Source organism: Malaclemys terrapin, chromosome 1 (genome assembly GCF_027887155.1).
Source record: "Malaclemys terrapin pileata isolate rMalTer1 chromosome 1, rMalTer1.hap1, whole genome shotgun sequence".
NCBI lineage: Eukaryota > Metazoa > Chordata > Testudines > Emydidae > Malaclemys > Malaclemys terrapin.
Window position 1 is genome coordinate 262,076,157 of NC_071505.1, and position 14,671 is coordinate 262,090,827.

The window sequence follows — 14,671 nt, forward strand, 5'->3', positions numbered from 1 at the left end:
CAGAATCTGTTGCACGGGATGAGAGGATCATAGCTCTGTCCGATTCAGCCATGGAGCATCCACGCTGTGAGGTGGAGCGATTTCAGGTCAGGGTGACAGAGTCGGCTGTGGTCCTGAGAGATCAAGTCTGGGCACAAGGGAAGCATGATCGGAGTTTGCACCGATAGCTCCAGAAGCGTGGTGTACCAGTGCTGTCTTGGCCAAGCTGGAGCGACTAGAATCATACGTGCCTTGTCTCTGCGTAGCTTGAGCAGTACCCTGTGGACCAGTGGGAATGGAGGGAAAGCGTAGAAAAGCTGGTCTCTCCACGATAGGAGGAAAGCATCTGACAGGGAGCCCAGAGATCGCCCTTGGAGGGAGCAGAACACGTGGCACTTCCTGTTGGCTCATGAGGCGAACAGGTCGACCTGGGGAAATCCCCATCTCTGGAAGATGGAATGGATGATATTCGGGCGAATCAACCACTCGTGTGTCTGGAAGGATCTGCTGAGACGGTCCGCTAGAGTGTTCTGGACTCCAGGGTGGAATGATGCCATGAGATGTATCAAGTGGGCAATCCAGAACTCCCACAGGCGAATGGCCTCTTGGCATAGGAAAGACGACCGGGCTCCTCCTTGCTTGTTGATGTAGAACATGACCGTGGTGTTGTCTGTGAGGACTGATACATAACGGCCATGTAGGAGACTGAGAAATGGTGTTCCCCGAGGTGAGCGCCCCAACCTAGAAATGAAGCATCTGTGACCAGGTGCAGGGAGGGTTGCGGGCGTGGAATGGCACTCCTGCGCAAATCGCCTTGTGATCCAGCCACCAAAGAGGTCAAAACTGGGCTTGGAACCGTGACCACCATGCTCAGGTTGTCCCGATAAGGGCGGTACACCGATGATACCCAAGCCTGAAGTGGGCGAAGCCGAAGACTGGCATGCCTGGTTACGTAAGTGCAAGAGGCCATGTGTCCCAACAGGCCAAGACACATCCTTATCGTGGTGATCGGGAAGATCTGGAGTCCGTGGATGATGTTTGTGATGGCATGGAACCGAGTGTCTGGCAGAAGAGCTCTGGCGAGTGTGGAGTCTAAGATTGCCCCAATAAACTCTATTCTCTGGGTTGGCTCCAGAGTGGACTTTTCCTTGTTGAGCAGAATGCCTAAGTCGCGGAATGTTCATAATATTATCTGAATGTGAACGTGAACCTGCTCTCTGGTGTGGCCGCGCACCAGCCAGTCATCTAGATAGGGGAACACCTGTATCCTTGCATGATGAAGGTATGCTGCCACGACAGCCATACATTTGGTGAAGACTCTCGGAGCCGCAGACAAGCCGAAGGGAAGGACGGCAAATTGGTAGTGCACCTTGTTTACTACAAACCGCAGGAAGCGCCTGTGCGGGGGGTAGATTGCTACATGAAAATATGTGTCCTTCATGTTGAGGGCGGCGTACCAGTCCCCAGGATCCAGGGAAGGGATGATGGTCCCCAAGGAGACCATGCGGAACTTCAACTTTACTATGAATTTGTTGAGTCTGCGTAAATCTAAAATGGGTCGCAGACCCTCTTTTGCTTTGGGGATCAGGAAGTAGCAGGAGTAAAACCCCCTGCCCCTTAACTCCGACGGAACCTCCTCTATGGCCCCCATAGAGAGGAGCCCAAAAACTTCCTGGATAAGGAGATGCTCGTGAGAAGGGTCCCTGAAGAGTGACGGGGAGGGGGGCTGGGAGGGGGGAACGAAGAAAACTGGAGAGCGTATCCCCTTTCCACCGTGCGAAGGACCCAACGGTCTGAGGTTATAAGGGACCAAGCACGGTGGAAACGGGAGAGGCGATCCTGAAATAAAGGAAATGGATCCTGGGTAGTGGCTAGTACGCCGTCCTCGAGCCCACCTTCAAAAATTTTGCCTAGGGCCTGAAGGTGATCTAGGAGGGCCTTGGTTCTGACCAGTTGGGGGCCAGTCAACCTCCGTCTACCACTTTGTCCCCGCCTTCTGGGGAAGTCCTGTCTCGGACGAGGAGGAGGGTAGAACTTTTGTGGCTGGGGCCTAAAGAGCCTGCGCTGGGGTCCTGGGATATGCATCCCCAGGGAGTGCATGATGATTCTGGAGTCCTTGAGGCTCTGCAAACGAGGGTCCGTCTTGTCCCAGAACAATCCCTGTCCCTCGAATGGCAGGTCCTGCAGGGTCTGCTGCAGTTCTGGCAGTAACCCCGAAACCTGGAGCCAGGAGACGCATCTCATGGCTATCCCAGACGTTAGAGTCCTGGCGGCCGAGTCCGCTATGTCCAGGGAGGCCTGCAAGGAGGTCCTAGCCACCTTTTTACCTTCCTCCACTAAGGCCCCGAACTCCTCTCTCGAGTCCTGGGGAACCAACTCTTTGAATTTACTCATGGAGTTCCATGAGTTGTAACTGTAGCTCAAGAGCGCCTGTTGGTTCGCGGCTCTGAGCTGCAGACCCCCCCGCTGAGTAAACTTTACGCCCGAACAAATCGAAGCATTTGGCGTCCTTCGATTTGGGCGCTGCCGCCTGCTGACCATGGAGCTCTCTTGCGTTCACTGAGGACACGACTAGTGAACATGGTGGAGGGTGCATATATAGGTACTCATGGTCCTTGGAGGGGACAAAGTACTTCCTCTCTACACCTCTGGTAGTGGGTGGGATGGAGGCAGGGGTTTGCCATATGGTATTGGCGTTAGCCTGAATCATACAAATTAGCGGTAACGCCACCCGGGATGGGGCATCAGCCGACAGGATGCTGACCACCGGCTCCTGTACCTCCACTATCTCCTCTGCCTGCAGGTCCATATTGCATGCCATCCTACGTAATAGGTCTTGGTGGGCACAGAGATCTATTGGGGGTGGGCCATAAGCTGTCGTCATCCAGGGAAGATGAGGAGGATGCCTCCGGGGGTAAGGGATCCAAATGAGGGTCCGGCTCTAAGGGTCCCTGATGTGAAGGATCTCCTGCCCCGAGGTCTGGGGCCTGTGCTGGTGTCAGCATGGGAGCCTCCATGCCCCCTGGGGGAGGACGGGAGATGGTGGCCTCCGGAACTCTGGACTCAGATTGTGCCAAGAGAGAGGCCGCTGGTGGAGCCCCTTGCGCTTGGTGGTACGCCCACGGGGTCCAGAAAGACCAACGCGCAGGGTCCTGTGTAGGGTCCTCTGCCCCCCTCCTGCCAATGACCCAAGTCATCGGCAGCCTAACCCTGAGCAGGGTATGCCGATCGGGAAGCCCCGTCGGATGAGCAAGACGCCGATCTTGAGGGCCAGGGCGGTGCCGAGCGTGGTTGCATCAGCTTGGCCCGGTACGGTGCCGACCGGTGCCGATCCACAGACGAGCGGTCTCTGCGCGATACCGGTGAGCGGTACTGGGATCGAGAGTGGTGCCGATCGCCATGCCGGTACCGAGATCCGGATCTGGATCGGGATGAGGATGACCGCCTGTAGCCTTGGTGCCGGGAGCGGCCTTTCGAATGGGAGCAGCACTCGTACCGGTGCCGAGAACTGCGTCTGGACTCCGATTGGTACCGATGCTCAGGACGGTGCCGAGATGTAGACCAGCGCCGGGAAGGAGACCTAGGCCGCGAGTATAACCGGTGCTGCGAGTCCAGGCTCGCAGATGGTGGCCGTACCAGGGCCGGCTTGCCCCTGGATTGCATGGTCCAAAGGGCAGGCGGTGCCACGGGCTGAGACGGCGCCGGCTCCATGAGGGCGATGGGGTCTTTTGCTGTAGCGAAGGTCTCCGGAGTAGAAGGGAGACAGGGCTCCACCACAGAACGAGGCAGTGAGCCAGTCCGCACCGGACTCAATGGCCCTACCCCCGGTGCCGGAGTCAACGGTGTTGAGGATGTCTGCGCCCTCTGGCGTTCCAAAGGCGGACGCGGCTCTACCACCGGTGCCGGGGGAGCCGGTGCCTGTAGGACAGCGGCGTCCTGAGTCTTGCGGGGTCTTTTATGTCCCGGAGACAGGGAATGGTGCCGAGGCGCTTGCGGCGGACGCGGTGCCGAGGGAGGGACGGTGCCGTGAGTCCTTATCCGCGTCTGCTCGAGGTGCAGTACCGGCGGGTGCCGCTGGGGCGCTGCGCACCGAGGCGCTCGGTGCTGGGACTTGGTGCGCCGAAGGAGGATCTGGGCTAAGTGCCGCCTCCATAAGGAGCTGCTTGACTCTGAAGTCCCACTCCTTTTTGGTCCTGGGTCTGAAAGCCTTACAGATTTTACACTTATCTGTCTGGTGAGACTCCCCTAAGCACTTCAGACAAGAGTTGTGAGGGTCTCCCACTGGCATAGGCTTAGCACAGGTCGTGCACGGCTTAAAGCCAGGAGCCTTGGGCATGAGCCCGGCTGTGCGCCGGGGGAAAAGGGGGGACAAATAGCCCCCTTAAGCCCCGCTAACTATTTACAACTATTTATATAGTGAACAAACTATTAACAACAAACTACTAATCTAAAGAATATAACAAAAACTATCTAGAATAACTAACGAGTAAAGCTACGGAGAGTGGAGAACAGCTATGCCGCGCTCCACAGTTCCAATGACAGTCATGGGCGGTAAGAAGGAACTGAGGGGGCGCTGGGTCAGCTGGGGTATATATCCAGCGCCATGAAGGCGCCACTCCAGGGGGCTCCACAGCCGACCCACGGGTGTTGCTAGGGTAGAAAATTCTCTGACGATTGTGCACGCGGCGCGCACATCTAATTGGAATCGATATGAGCAAGCACTCGAAGAAGAATTCTATGATTCTATGACTCTATGGGTTCAATTGTTACTATGTTATCAAGCAAACTATAACCCAATATTAATGAATCACATTACCAGAGAAAAATATGCAATCAATCCATCAGAACCAGCAAAATAAAAGCAAAAATAACGGCATTGGGTACTCATTCCCTTGATGTGGAGTCCTACAAAATCTACATTTTTACAGCAAAAGCTCGCGCAAGGTGCCCTCACAACTTTAAGTGAGAAAAATAATTTTAAAATAAATATACAAAAGAATTGGGCTAAACAAGGTAACTCTGGCTATCAGTAAATATATCTGTCACTCATATATACAGATTGCTTTTAACAGAGTACTAGGAGAATAGTGACCAAAAAAGCAATCACTGTTTGGTAGCTTTTCAGTGCTTACTGTATACGAAACAAACTAGTAGGCTCAGTGTTGTTAGTGGCCAAGTGCCCTCCAACACATGCTTGTAGGGGATATCAAGGCAATGACTGCAAGAATAGTAGAAATGGCAGAAACAGTTCATAATGAGAAAGGTTTGTTCTTCTGGTATTGTACATACCATGAAGTTCTCTGTTCTTCTATACTAACAAGGACAGTTTCAAGGCTGGTGCATTCACCTTGAGGCAGTTGTTAGATATGAATAATGTGGGGGAAGCCCTGAGAAGGACTGGAAGTCCCCTACCTCCATGATGCTGATATCCTGGAACTCCTCCTCAGAAATAAGGGTCTCTTCTTTCATAACATCTGGATCGTGCTGGGCAGACCCTCTCATTCCTCTGGTATTAGTAGGGGAGCTACTGGAGTCGGATTTAGGCCCCTAGTTCAGAGTTACTTCTGTTCCCTCTCAATATGGCTTGTCAGACCTCCACATGGAAGTGGGGGGCGGGGCAGCACACTCTGAGCAGAACAGCCTCACTATTAGGGCAGTATTGGAGCTGAGCAGGAAGGGGATTTCTTCCCTTTCCTCCATGGTATTTTTAGGCTTTCATATTGCTTCTTCTGTTCCACAGGAACTCTGGTGCCATCTAAGGCCCAGAAATTAAGATATCACTTCACAGAAAAGATGCCAGCTGCAGCAACCCAGCAGGGGCATGATACCTGGGCAAGTTCTTGTGAGCCTACAGATGGAATCAGGGATGGAGACAAAAATCTTCATTCTGGATTGATTGTCACCTGGCAGAGTGACAAAAGAGAGGACACACACCTGGCATACACATGATCATGGAAACCATACTGCCACCTTCAGGGAATAAAGCTTATAGATTCATAGATTCATAGATTCATAGATTCTAGGACTGGAAGGGACCTCGAGAGGTCATCGAGTCCAGTCCCCTGCCCGCATGGCAGGACCAAATACTGCCTAGACCATCCCTAATAGACATTTATCTAACCTACTCTTAAATATCTCCAGAGACAGAGATTCCACAACCTCCCTAGGCAATTTGTTCCAGTGTTTAACCACCCTGACAGTTAGGAACTTTTTCCTAATGTCCAATCTAGACCTCCCTTGCTGCAGTTTAAACCCATTGTTTCTGGTTCTATCCTTAGAGGCTAAGGTGAACAAGTTCTCTCCCTCCTCCTTATGACACCCTTTTATATACCTGAAAACTGCTATCATGTCCCCTCTCAGTCTTCTCTTTTCCAAACTAAACAAACCCAATTCTTTCAGCCTTCCTTCATAGGTCATGTTCTCAAGACCTTTAATCATTCTTGTTGCTCTTCTTTGGACCCTTTCCAGTTTCTCCACATCTTTTTTAAAATGCGGCGCCCAGAACTGGACACAATACTCCAGCTGAGGCCTAACCAGAGCAGAGTAGAGCGGAAGAATGACTTCTCGTGTCTTGCTCACAACACACCTGTTAATGCATCCCAGAATCATGTTTGCTTTTTTTGCAACAGCATCACACTGTTGACTCATATTTAGCTTGTGGTCCACTATAACCCCTAGATCCCTTTCTGCCGTACTCCTTCCTAGACAGTCTTTTCCCATTCTGTATGTGTGAAATTGATTTTTCCTTCCTAAGTGGAGCACTTTGCATTTGTCTTTGTTAAACTTCATCCTGTTTAACTCAGACCATTTCTCCAATTTGTCCAGATCATTTTGAATTATGACCCTGTCCTCCAAAGTAGTTGCAATCCCTCCCAGTTTGGTATCATCCGCAAACTTAATAAGCGTACTTTCTATGCCAACATCTAAGTCGTTGATGAAGATATTGAACAGAGCCGGTCCCAAAACAGACCCCTGCGGTACCCCACTCGTTACGCCTTTCCAGCAGGATTGGGAACCATTAATAACAACTCTCTGAGTACGATTATCCAGCCAGTTATGCACCCACCTTATAGTAGCCCCATCTAATTTGTATTTGCCTAGTTTATCGATAAGAATATCATGCGAGACCGTATCAAATGCCTTACTAAAGTCTAGGTATACCACATCCACCGCTTCACCCTTATCCACAAGGCTCGTTATCCTATCAAAGAAAGCTATCAGATTGGTTTGACATGATTTGTTCTTCACAAATCCATGCTGGCTATTCCCTATCACCTTACCACCTTCCAAGTGTTGGCAGATGATTTCCTTAATTACTTGCTCCATTATCTTCCCTGGCACAGAAGTTAAACTAACTGGTCTGTAGTTACCTGGGTTGTTTTTAGTTCCCTTTTTATAGATGGGCACTATATTTGCCCTTTTCCAGTCTTCTGGAATCTCTCCCGTCTCCCATGACTTTCCAAAGATAATAGCTAGAGGCTCAGATACCTCCTCTATTAGCTCCTTGAGTATTCTAGGATGCATTTCATCAGGCCCGGGTGACTTGCAGGCATCTAACTTTTCTAAGTGTTATTTAAGCTCATTTCTATTGCTTTTTATTAAGTAGCTTCCTTCCACCAGAAAGTTTCTGGTTTTGTTAGTATAGTTGGGTGAATTTTACTGAGGTGGGTAAAATTATTCAACAAATAAGGATATGTTTTGTTATTCTACTCACTATCCTTGTGCCTTACATATCAAATGCAACTTTGCTTTCTCAGTATTACTCTGCCTAACTGTCCTTGTTTCAAAGGTATAAACAAACAGGGAACTGAATAGCTAACATTTTTGTGGATTTTCTAATGGTTAAGCTAAAATATTTATCTATAGAAATGATTTGTTATTAAATACATAGTGGGAGCATCATCAAATTAAGGTCCCACATGCTTTGTAATAGGATTGACCTAATTATACAGAAAAAAACCACAACTGTTGTGTCTGAAGTATTCTGATATGACAGACAGGAAATTTTGCTGCAGCTTCAAGTAATTTTTTTTAAATGAATTACTATTAATTTAAAATCAAAACAAATCATACTATCCAATCAGTATCATTGGTGCCATTTAATTTGGTATTAAAAAACGATGTATTTTATTGCTGCCCCTTACATTTTCAGTTTTTTTGTACACTGCAGAATTTTGTACCAAACATAGAAAATTACATTCTAGAAGTTCTCCGGGGAAGCTGAATGCTTAAGTAAAAGACAGATGGGGCTTTTGGCACTTGGGAAGGCATAGGAGATAGTTTGGGGTTGCAAGATAAGCACATTATAGCCGGAAATAGTTATCAACAATGACATTTTAAACTACTGCCATTAGATTTCAGAGCTAAATGGGGCAGTTCACGTGTCTGCAGAGCTACTGTTTCAGGCTGTCTGCAGACTCAGGCAGATATGCCTAACACAGTTACACAGTCCCATTTAAAAATTCTCATTGCAACCATAGGGCTAGAAATTTATTTTAAAAAAATGAAAGCTTAAATTCATGAGGAAATTATGTGGTAAATTCTGCATCTGCAAATTCATCCTGTATATGAGTACTATATTTAAAAAGTAATAAATTAATAAATTTAGTACCAACAATGTCAGAAATTATGCAATTGCAAAATATAAATATATAAATTAACAACTGGAAAATGGGTGATTCAGGGAATTAGTACGGAGTATGAAGCCACTTGCTTGACTCTGCAAACAGTAGTAATGACTAAAAGTTGTTAGTCTTTGGTGGACATTTGGCAACCTCTGCTGAACGAGTCCAATTGCAAGTGGATAACAAAGGCAAAGACATAATCAGAATTAGTAGAATTGCTAGTTGTCTAGCAACATAAATTTATTTGGCCTCTATTTTCCTTCCACGCTGTTGTCAGTTTGTGAATAAACTGTAGGCTTCAATTTTTAGAAATATTAGCCCAGTCCCCTTCACGGGAAAAAAAAACAGGCAATAGTAAGGATTTAAAGGGCCTAAGAAAAAATGTAAATTTCCCCCCCTTCATTCCATTTTTTCCCCACCAATAATGCCCCAAATTCCTCCTGTTTTCCCTCAGGCCTCATACCAGGCCTCTGATACAAGGGCTTATGTGTCTCAGGTTCTCTTCCTACTACAATAGGGACAGAGGGCAAGTGAGGCCAGCAGCAGGCTCCAAAGGTCTCCCCTTTTTGTTGTAAGGTTATTTAGTTCTGTAAGAAAATGGTGGTTCGTCTGGTAGGATAGGAAAGAGTTATCCCACTGAAGAGAGGGATATCTGGGGTGACAATGGAGATCAGTCACAGTGGCAGGATGTACTCAGCCAGCCCCCTCCACACCCCTTTCTCTATACTTTCTCCCTCGGTCCTCCCATGACAGCTTGAATATTGTCAGGGGAAAGAGATAGAGAGGGGCTTCCTGCCAGTGTAAGCATGAATTTCAGAACTTCTCAGTCAGCTCCCTAGCTAAGACTCCTGTAGCTTCAAAGGATGTGTTTTGGGTGCATCAAGATGTCTGTGATAGACTACTGGGATTGCTGTGTGTTCTGTGCCATAAGGAAGAAAATGCTTTAGCTGCATGAGCCATCTGTTCAAGCACTTGAACTATCAAATACGGACAGACCGGCTAGCATATCTAGCAAATGCCCATGTTAGTTCAGGTCCACTATGCTGACATGAGAAATTTTCTTCAGCAACCTAGGATCAAAGATTCACATTGAGGGAATCAGAACCATGTTACAATGCAAACTTTTCATAATGCTTTATTTATTTATTTAAAGATAAGAGGCTTTGAGTTACTTTACTACAGCTCCTCACAGTCATGCTGATGACTGCAAGACTGAGACACTGCCTCTCACTTCCAAGAGTATCTGACCTTACAGACCCAGTCTAGTACAGATAAGTTGTGTGGAGGTGATTCACATCAAAAGCTGGCCAGCAACTTCTATAAGGAAAAGTGCTTCACATCAAAGCTGCTTTAAAGCTGAATATTTTAAAACTTCACTCTAATAATGTGAGGGTAAGATAAAGACCAAATTTACTCTGATTTTTAAAGCTACATTTAAAAAGCCTCATTTACAATTTAACGTTACCTCTATTTGGTTCTCCTTGACAGTTTTACTCATTACAAGTAAATGAACCATTCTCTTTCCCCTTCTGATCACAATCTTGCGGTTTCCTATAAAGGAATCTGACTAAGGCCATGTCTACGCTTGAGAGCTTACAGCAGCACAGCTGTACCGATACAGCTGAGCTGCTGTAAGATCGCTCGTGTAGCGGCTCTATGCTGATGGGAGAGAGCTCTCCCGCCGACATAGCGCTGTTCACACCGGCGTTTCTGTTGGAGTAACTTATGTTGCTCTGTGGTGTTTTTTCACACCCCTGAGCAACATAAGCTATACTGACAAAAGTGGTAGTGTAGACATGCCAAAGGGTTTGTCTACTCAGCAGCTGAGAGGTTTAATTCCTGTTGGGATATGTATGGGTTTAGCAGATTCCCAGGTTTCTACTTATGTGCTGACATGGCATTAGAGGACAAAGGCATAAGAAGGCTGTAGTTCCTTGTTCAATAAATAAGTTGCCATAATTTGCCCTTCCCTGTTGCTTGTAAGAATTGATAAATGTTGCAGCTGCATAAGAAATGTGAGGATCTAAAGGATACCTTTTGGGTAAAGCAGTATTATCTCCTCCTCCCTTCCTTTCCCAGCTACATAAACAAGCCCTGGTTTATGCCCCCTTCCTACCTTCCCTGAGAATTGCTGACCAGGGAGATTTGTGGCACCAAATTGTTGCAAAGAAATATATTTTCAAGGTAAAATGCCTGTGTAATATGTTTAATGCTGTGCACAGATAAGGTGAGTTTACTAACAAAATGGGTGTTTTTATTATTTAATAAAGAGTTTTGGGGTGTTGTAACGGATGTAGGCAAGTGTACATATTAACAAACAAAAAGAATGTGCTGTAACTAATTCAGTGTTTACTGGACAAATGGGTCCAGGGGAACAAGTATCGCAATAAAGAAGCCTGTACTCATATCTGCCTCTGGGTCAACCTGCTCTTTCTTCTAACAATTCCCAGCTCAGTTAGATGTACATGTTAGCTCTGCTCGAGCTAGCACCTAAAAATAGCAGGGTGGTAGGAGTGCAACCGGCAGCAGCTTGGGATAGCATCCTGAACACAATCCTGCCTGAAACCCAGGGTACATATTCGGCAGCTAGCCCGAGCTGCTGCAGTCACAATGCTATCTTTAGGCACTAGCTCAATTAGTTGTTGTACAAGCTGAGAATTACACCTCCCAGCTGTTGTGTAGATATACATACCTATTGCTACCGTACAGTAAAGGGGAAGGGATTCCTTGGAGTTAGAGAAAGAAGATTTGAAATAACCTACAACTATGCATAGACCCCCAACTTGCATAAGGAGTTGGGGAGCAAAACACCCAGGGCATCAGAGACTTGCAGCTGGTATGGCAAATAGGGAATGTAAACCAGTGTAAAGAAATCCACCTACACTGCATAAACTTCCAAGCACCTGCTCCACAGGTTCCTTTATGCTACTGCAGAGAGGAGAGGACAGGTAACTCACAGGTATATAACCATTTGCAGGGACAGAAGGCTCAGACATTGGGAGCAATGCAGGAGACAACCAGTTAGCCGTGTCTTTCCACAGCTACTCACTCCCCAAGCCAGCTCTGGGTCTCTTGGAAACAGCTGGCAGCTGTTCTTTTTGACTCCATGAAAGACTCTCCCCTTGATTCTTCTATTTGCATTAAACATTTTTCAGCATCAAGGGCTGCTTTCCCCTTGTTGCCTTTGCATAGCCTCTTGTAGGAAACAACAATGGTTTCTACTGTGAGGTCAGCAGTAGAAGTAAAGGGAACTTTATAACCATGCTATGCAGAAGAAAGTTACCAAAATATTAAGAAAAATGGGGCAGTTTACAATGCAATTTTAAAATTCAATTACATTTATAACATTTAGATCAAGATTGGTTTTTAACTAAATCTGTCTTATTTAAAAACCAGCTCCACACTGCCCCTTATTCATAGAATGCACTCTTTGAAGTTATCTGTTAGGCCTATATCCTCTCCTCCTTAAAATCCATCCTAAAAACTCATCTCTCTTGTGATATTGACAGGATAGCTGATTTTATTTATTTGAAAAGAAACAAAAATTGCAAGATGATTTGGAATCAGAAATGATCAAGTTGTGCAGTAGCTTAACTATGTAACCACATTATCTTTTTATTTCTTTGTTACACCTATCCTCTCTTCCCCACTTATAGATGCTATTGCAATCCAAATTAATAACAGTAATAAAATAAAGCCTTTGCATGTAACTACCCACCAAAGCAATATTACTGCTTTTAAATTTTTTCACTTTTGCTTCATCTCTTGTCAACCCTCCACAATGGCTGAGGCTACCTACTGCTTCAAGGTTAATGAAAGCCCTTGGCTACTTACCTAGGGTTCAAAGGCTAACACACAAGTTGAAGTGATATTCCTTGCATTTTCTCCCCATTACCTTCTTCTCGCTCTCCCTTCCTTAAACTGTTATCTCATGTCTTGCCTATGTTAGACCGAAGTTCTCGTGGCAAGGAATATCTTACTGTTTACAAACCATCATTTAACCTTACAGAGCAGTATCTAGCAAGTACCAAATCACCATAGTGTCTAGGCACTATATAATATTATTTAAAATATCATAATATTCTGCATTCTATCTGCTCCAATAAGAGCTTTTTGCCATTCTGATGACTGGCAGGTGCTAATAGTAGCAGTGCCTTTCATATTGGTTCCAAAATACATACAAGAAGGGATAGTGGAAGATAACAAATAGGGCTTTTAAAATTGCAGGAGGGGCTGTACCTGATGTGGCACAGGAGCAATGCTGCTAAACAGAAAAATCTTATTTAAGTTTTCATTCAGTTCTATTCACCTCATTTGCGAGCTACATGGTCAGTGAATACAGTCCAAAATACTGATTCTTGTAGGGTGTTGTTAACACTTAATATATACTACCTTAGAAAATCTGGCCACGTGAGCTTGTTGTTCAGCTTCTAGGAGGGACTTGGTGAGCTGTAACTGCTCCTTCAATTTATCAATCTCATCCTGTAATTTATCTGTCTGTGCTTTCTTCTTTTGTTCTGCTTGAAAGAAATATACATTTTCAAAATGTTAATTATATTTTTGGGAAATGTGATTTTTCCCACAGATGTCTTTCTTCAATGCTTCTCCAACCTTTTCATTCTGTGAACCACTACTCTCACAGATCATCTTTCCTCCCAATATTACAATTCCTCACAGATTGCTTCTCAAAATAATACATTCTCTGGACTACAGGCCAAGCGCCACAGGCCATAGATTGACAGCCATTGTCTTATTGAAAATATAGCATGTGAAATAAGCTTATGAAATATTTAATATTAAAAATGAACTAATCTGACATAGATAATATAATCTAATTTCAATGTTTTATAGGAATATAAAGTGCAGAAGGTCAAAGAAGGAATGAAAGGCATGACTCCCAAATATACAATTCTGCAAGATTCATTAGAGGATCTTAATTAGTTAAAGTCACTTTCTTTATCAGTCCATATAGAGATACAACTTTGGATTTGTTTAGAATTAAATAGGTGAAACTTCTGTTCCCAGAATTTCATTTTAAGGGTCACTGTCAAAAAATTGTTTCAAATGTACACTCAAAAATGTATCCACTTTATCAATCTATCTAGGTTTTTATAAGTTTGCCCATCACTGCGGTATCTGAGTACATAGCAGAACAATGGGAATAACTGTGGATGTATCTACACAGCAATTAAAAACCCACGGCTGGCCTGTGCCAGCTGACTCTGGATAAGGAGCTCAGTCTAAGGGGATGTTTAATTGCAGTGTAGATGTTCAGGCTTGGGCTGGAGACAGGACTCTAGGACCCTATGAGGTCAGAGGGTCCTAGAGCCCAGACTCCAGCCTGACCCTGAACATCTATAGTACAATTAAACAGCCCCTTAGCCCGAGCCCCACAAGCCCAAGTCAGCTGGCATGGGCTAGCCGTGGGTGTCTTATTGCAGTGTAGACATACCCTAAGTGTTCAAAGAGTTGGAGCACTCCCCTCACACAGTAATTCTTCTTGCTAATACAGAATGAATCCAGCTCAATTGACTCTGCCATTCCTCCCATTACCCTCTCTTTCCAAGCACATAACAGCTGCTTTCCTCTACCAATTTACCAACATCTTCTTTCAGTTCCTTCAATGCTACTGCTATTTTATTGGTCTCTCAGGCTACTGTTCAAACCCTGTCTCCATCCTCTCTCTCTTCCACTAGCCCATTTTTCTTGCTCCCAGCTGCTCTTCCTTCCTGACCACCTCTATCCATCTGCTCCTGCTCCATTGCCAACCTGTCTCTCTGGGTCACCATCCCCCACTTTCTTCCCTTAACACCTTTCCCATTGCTAAAGAACATCATCTCCCAGCAACAATGAATCGCACACGCAGTGAGAAAAATATATTGGGGTAAAACAAGCAAAAATATGAAGAATGGCTTTCACACGATAAATATTTTTCAGTTGACACAAAGCAGAAGAGGCAGAGAAGAAAATCCCTAAATTCATCATTCATACTGACAATAAAAATGTAGCATTACTCTGTACATGCAAATGCCTCTGAAGCAACCTGGAAAAAAGTGCCTTTACCATAC

At 45.6% G+C, this 14,671-nt stretch overlaps 1 protein-coding gene across 4 annotated transcripts in view; it reads right to left on the bottom strand.

Moving 5' to 3' along the window:
* DZIP1 (DAZ interacting zinc finger protein 1) overlaps positions 1 to 14,671 on the bottom strand; it is a 78,901-nt gene that overhangs the window by 50,850 nt on the left and 13,380 nt on the right. For 3 of the 4 annotated variants that reach the window (XM_054012188.1, XM_054012169.1, XM_054012197.1), the window contains exon 4: positions 12,996 to 13,123. In XM_054012188.1, coding sequence (XP_053868163.1) covers positions 12,996 to 13,123 — 128 coding nt within the window. The remainder of the gene's footprint in view (positions 1 to 12,995; positions 13,124 to 14,671) is intronic. The other variant, XM_054012180.1, reaches the window with a different exon arrangement.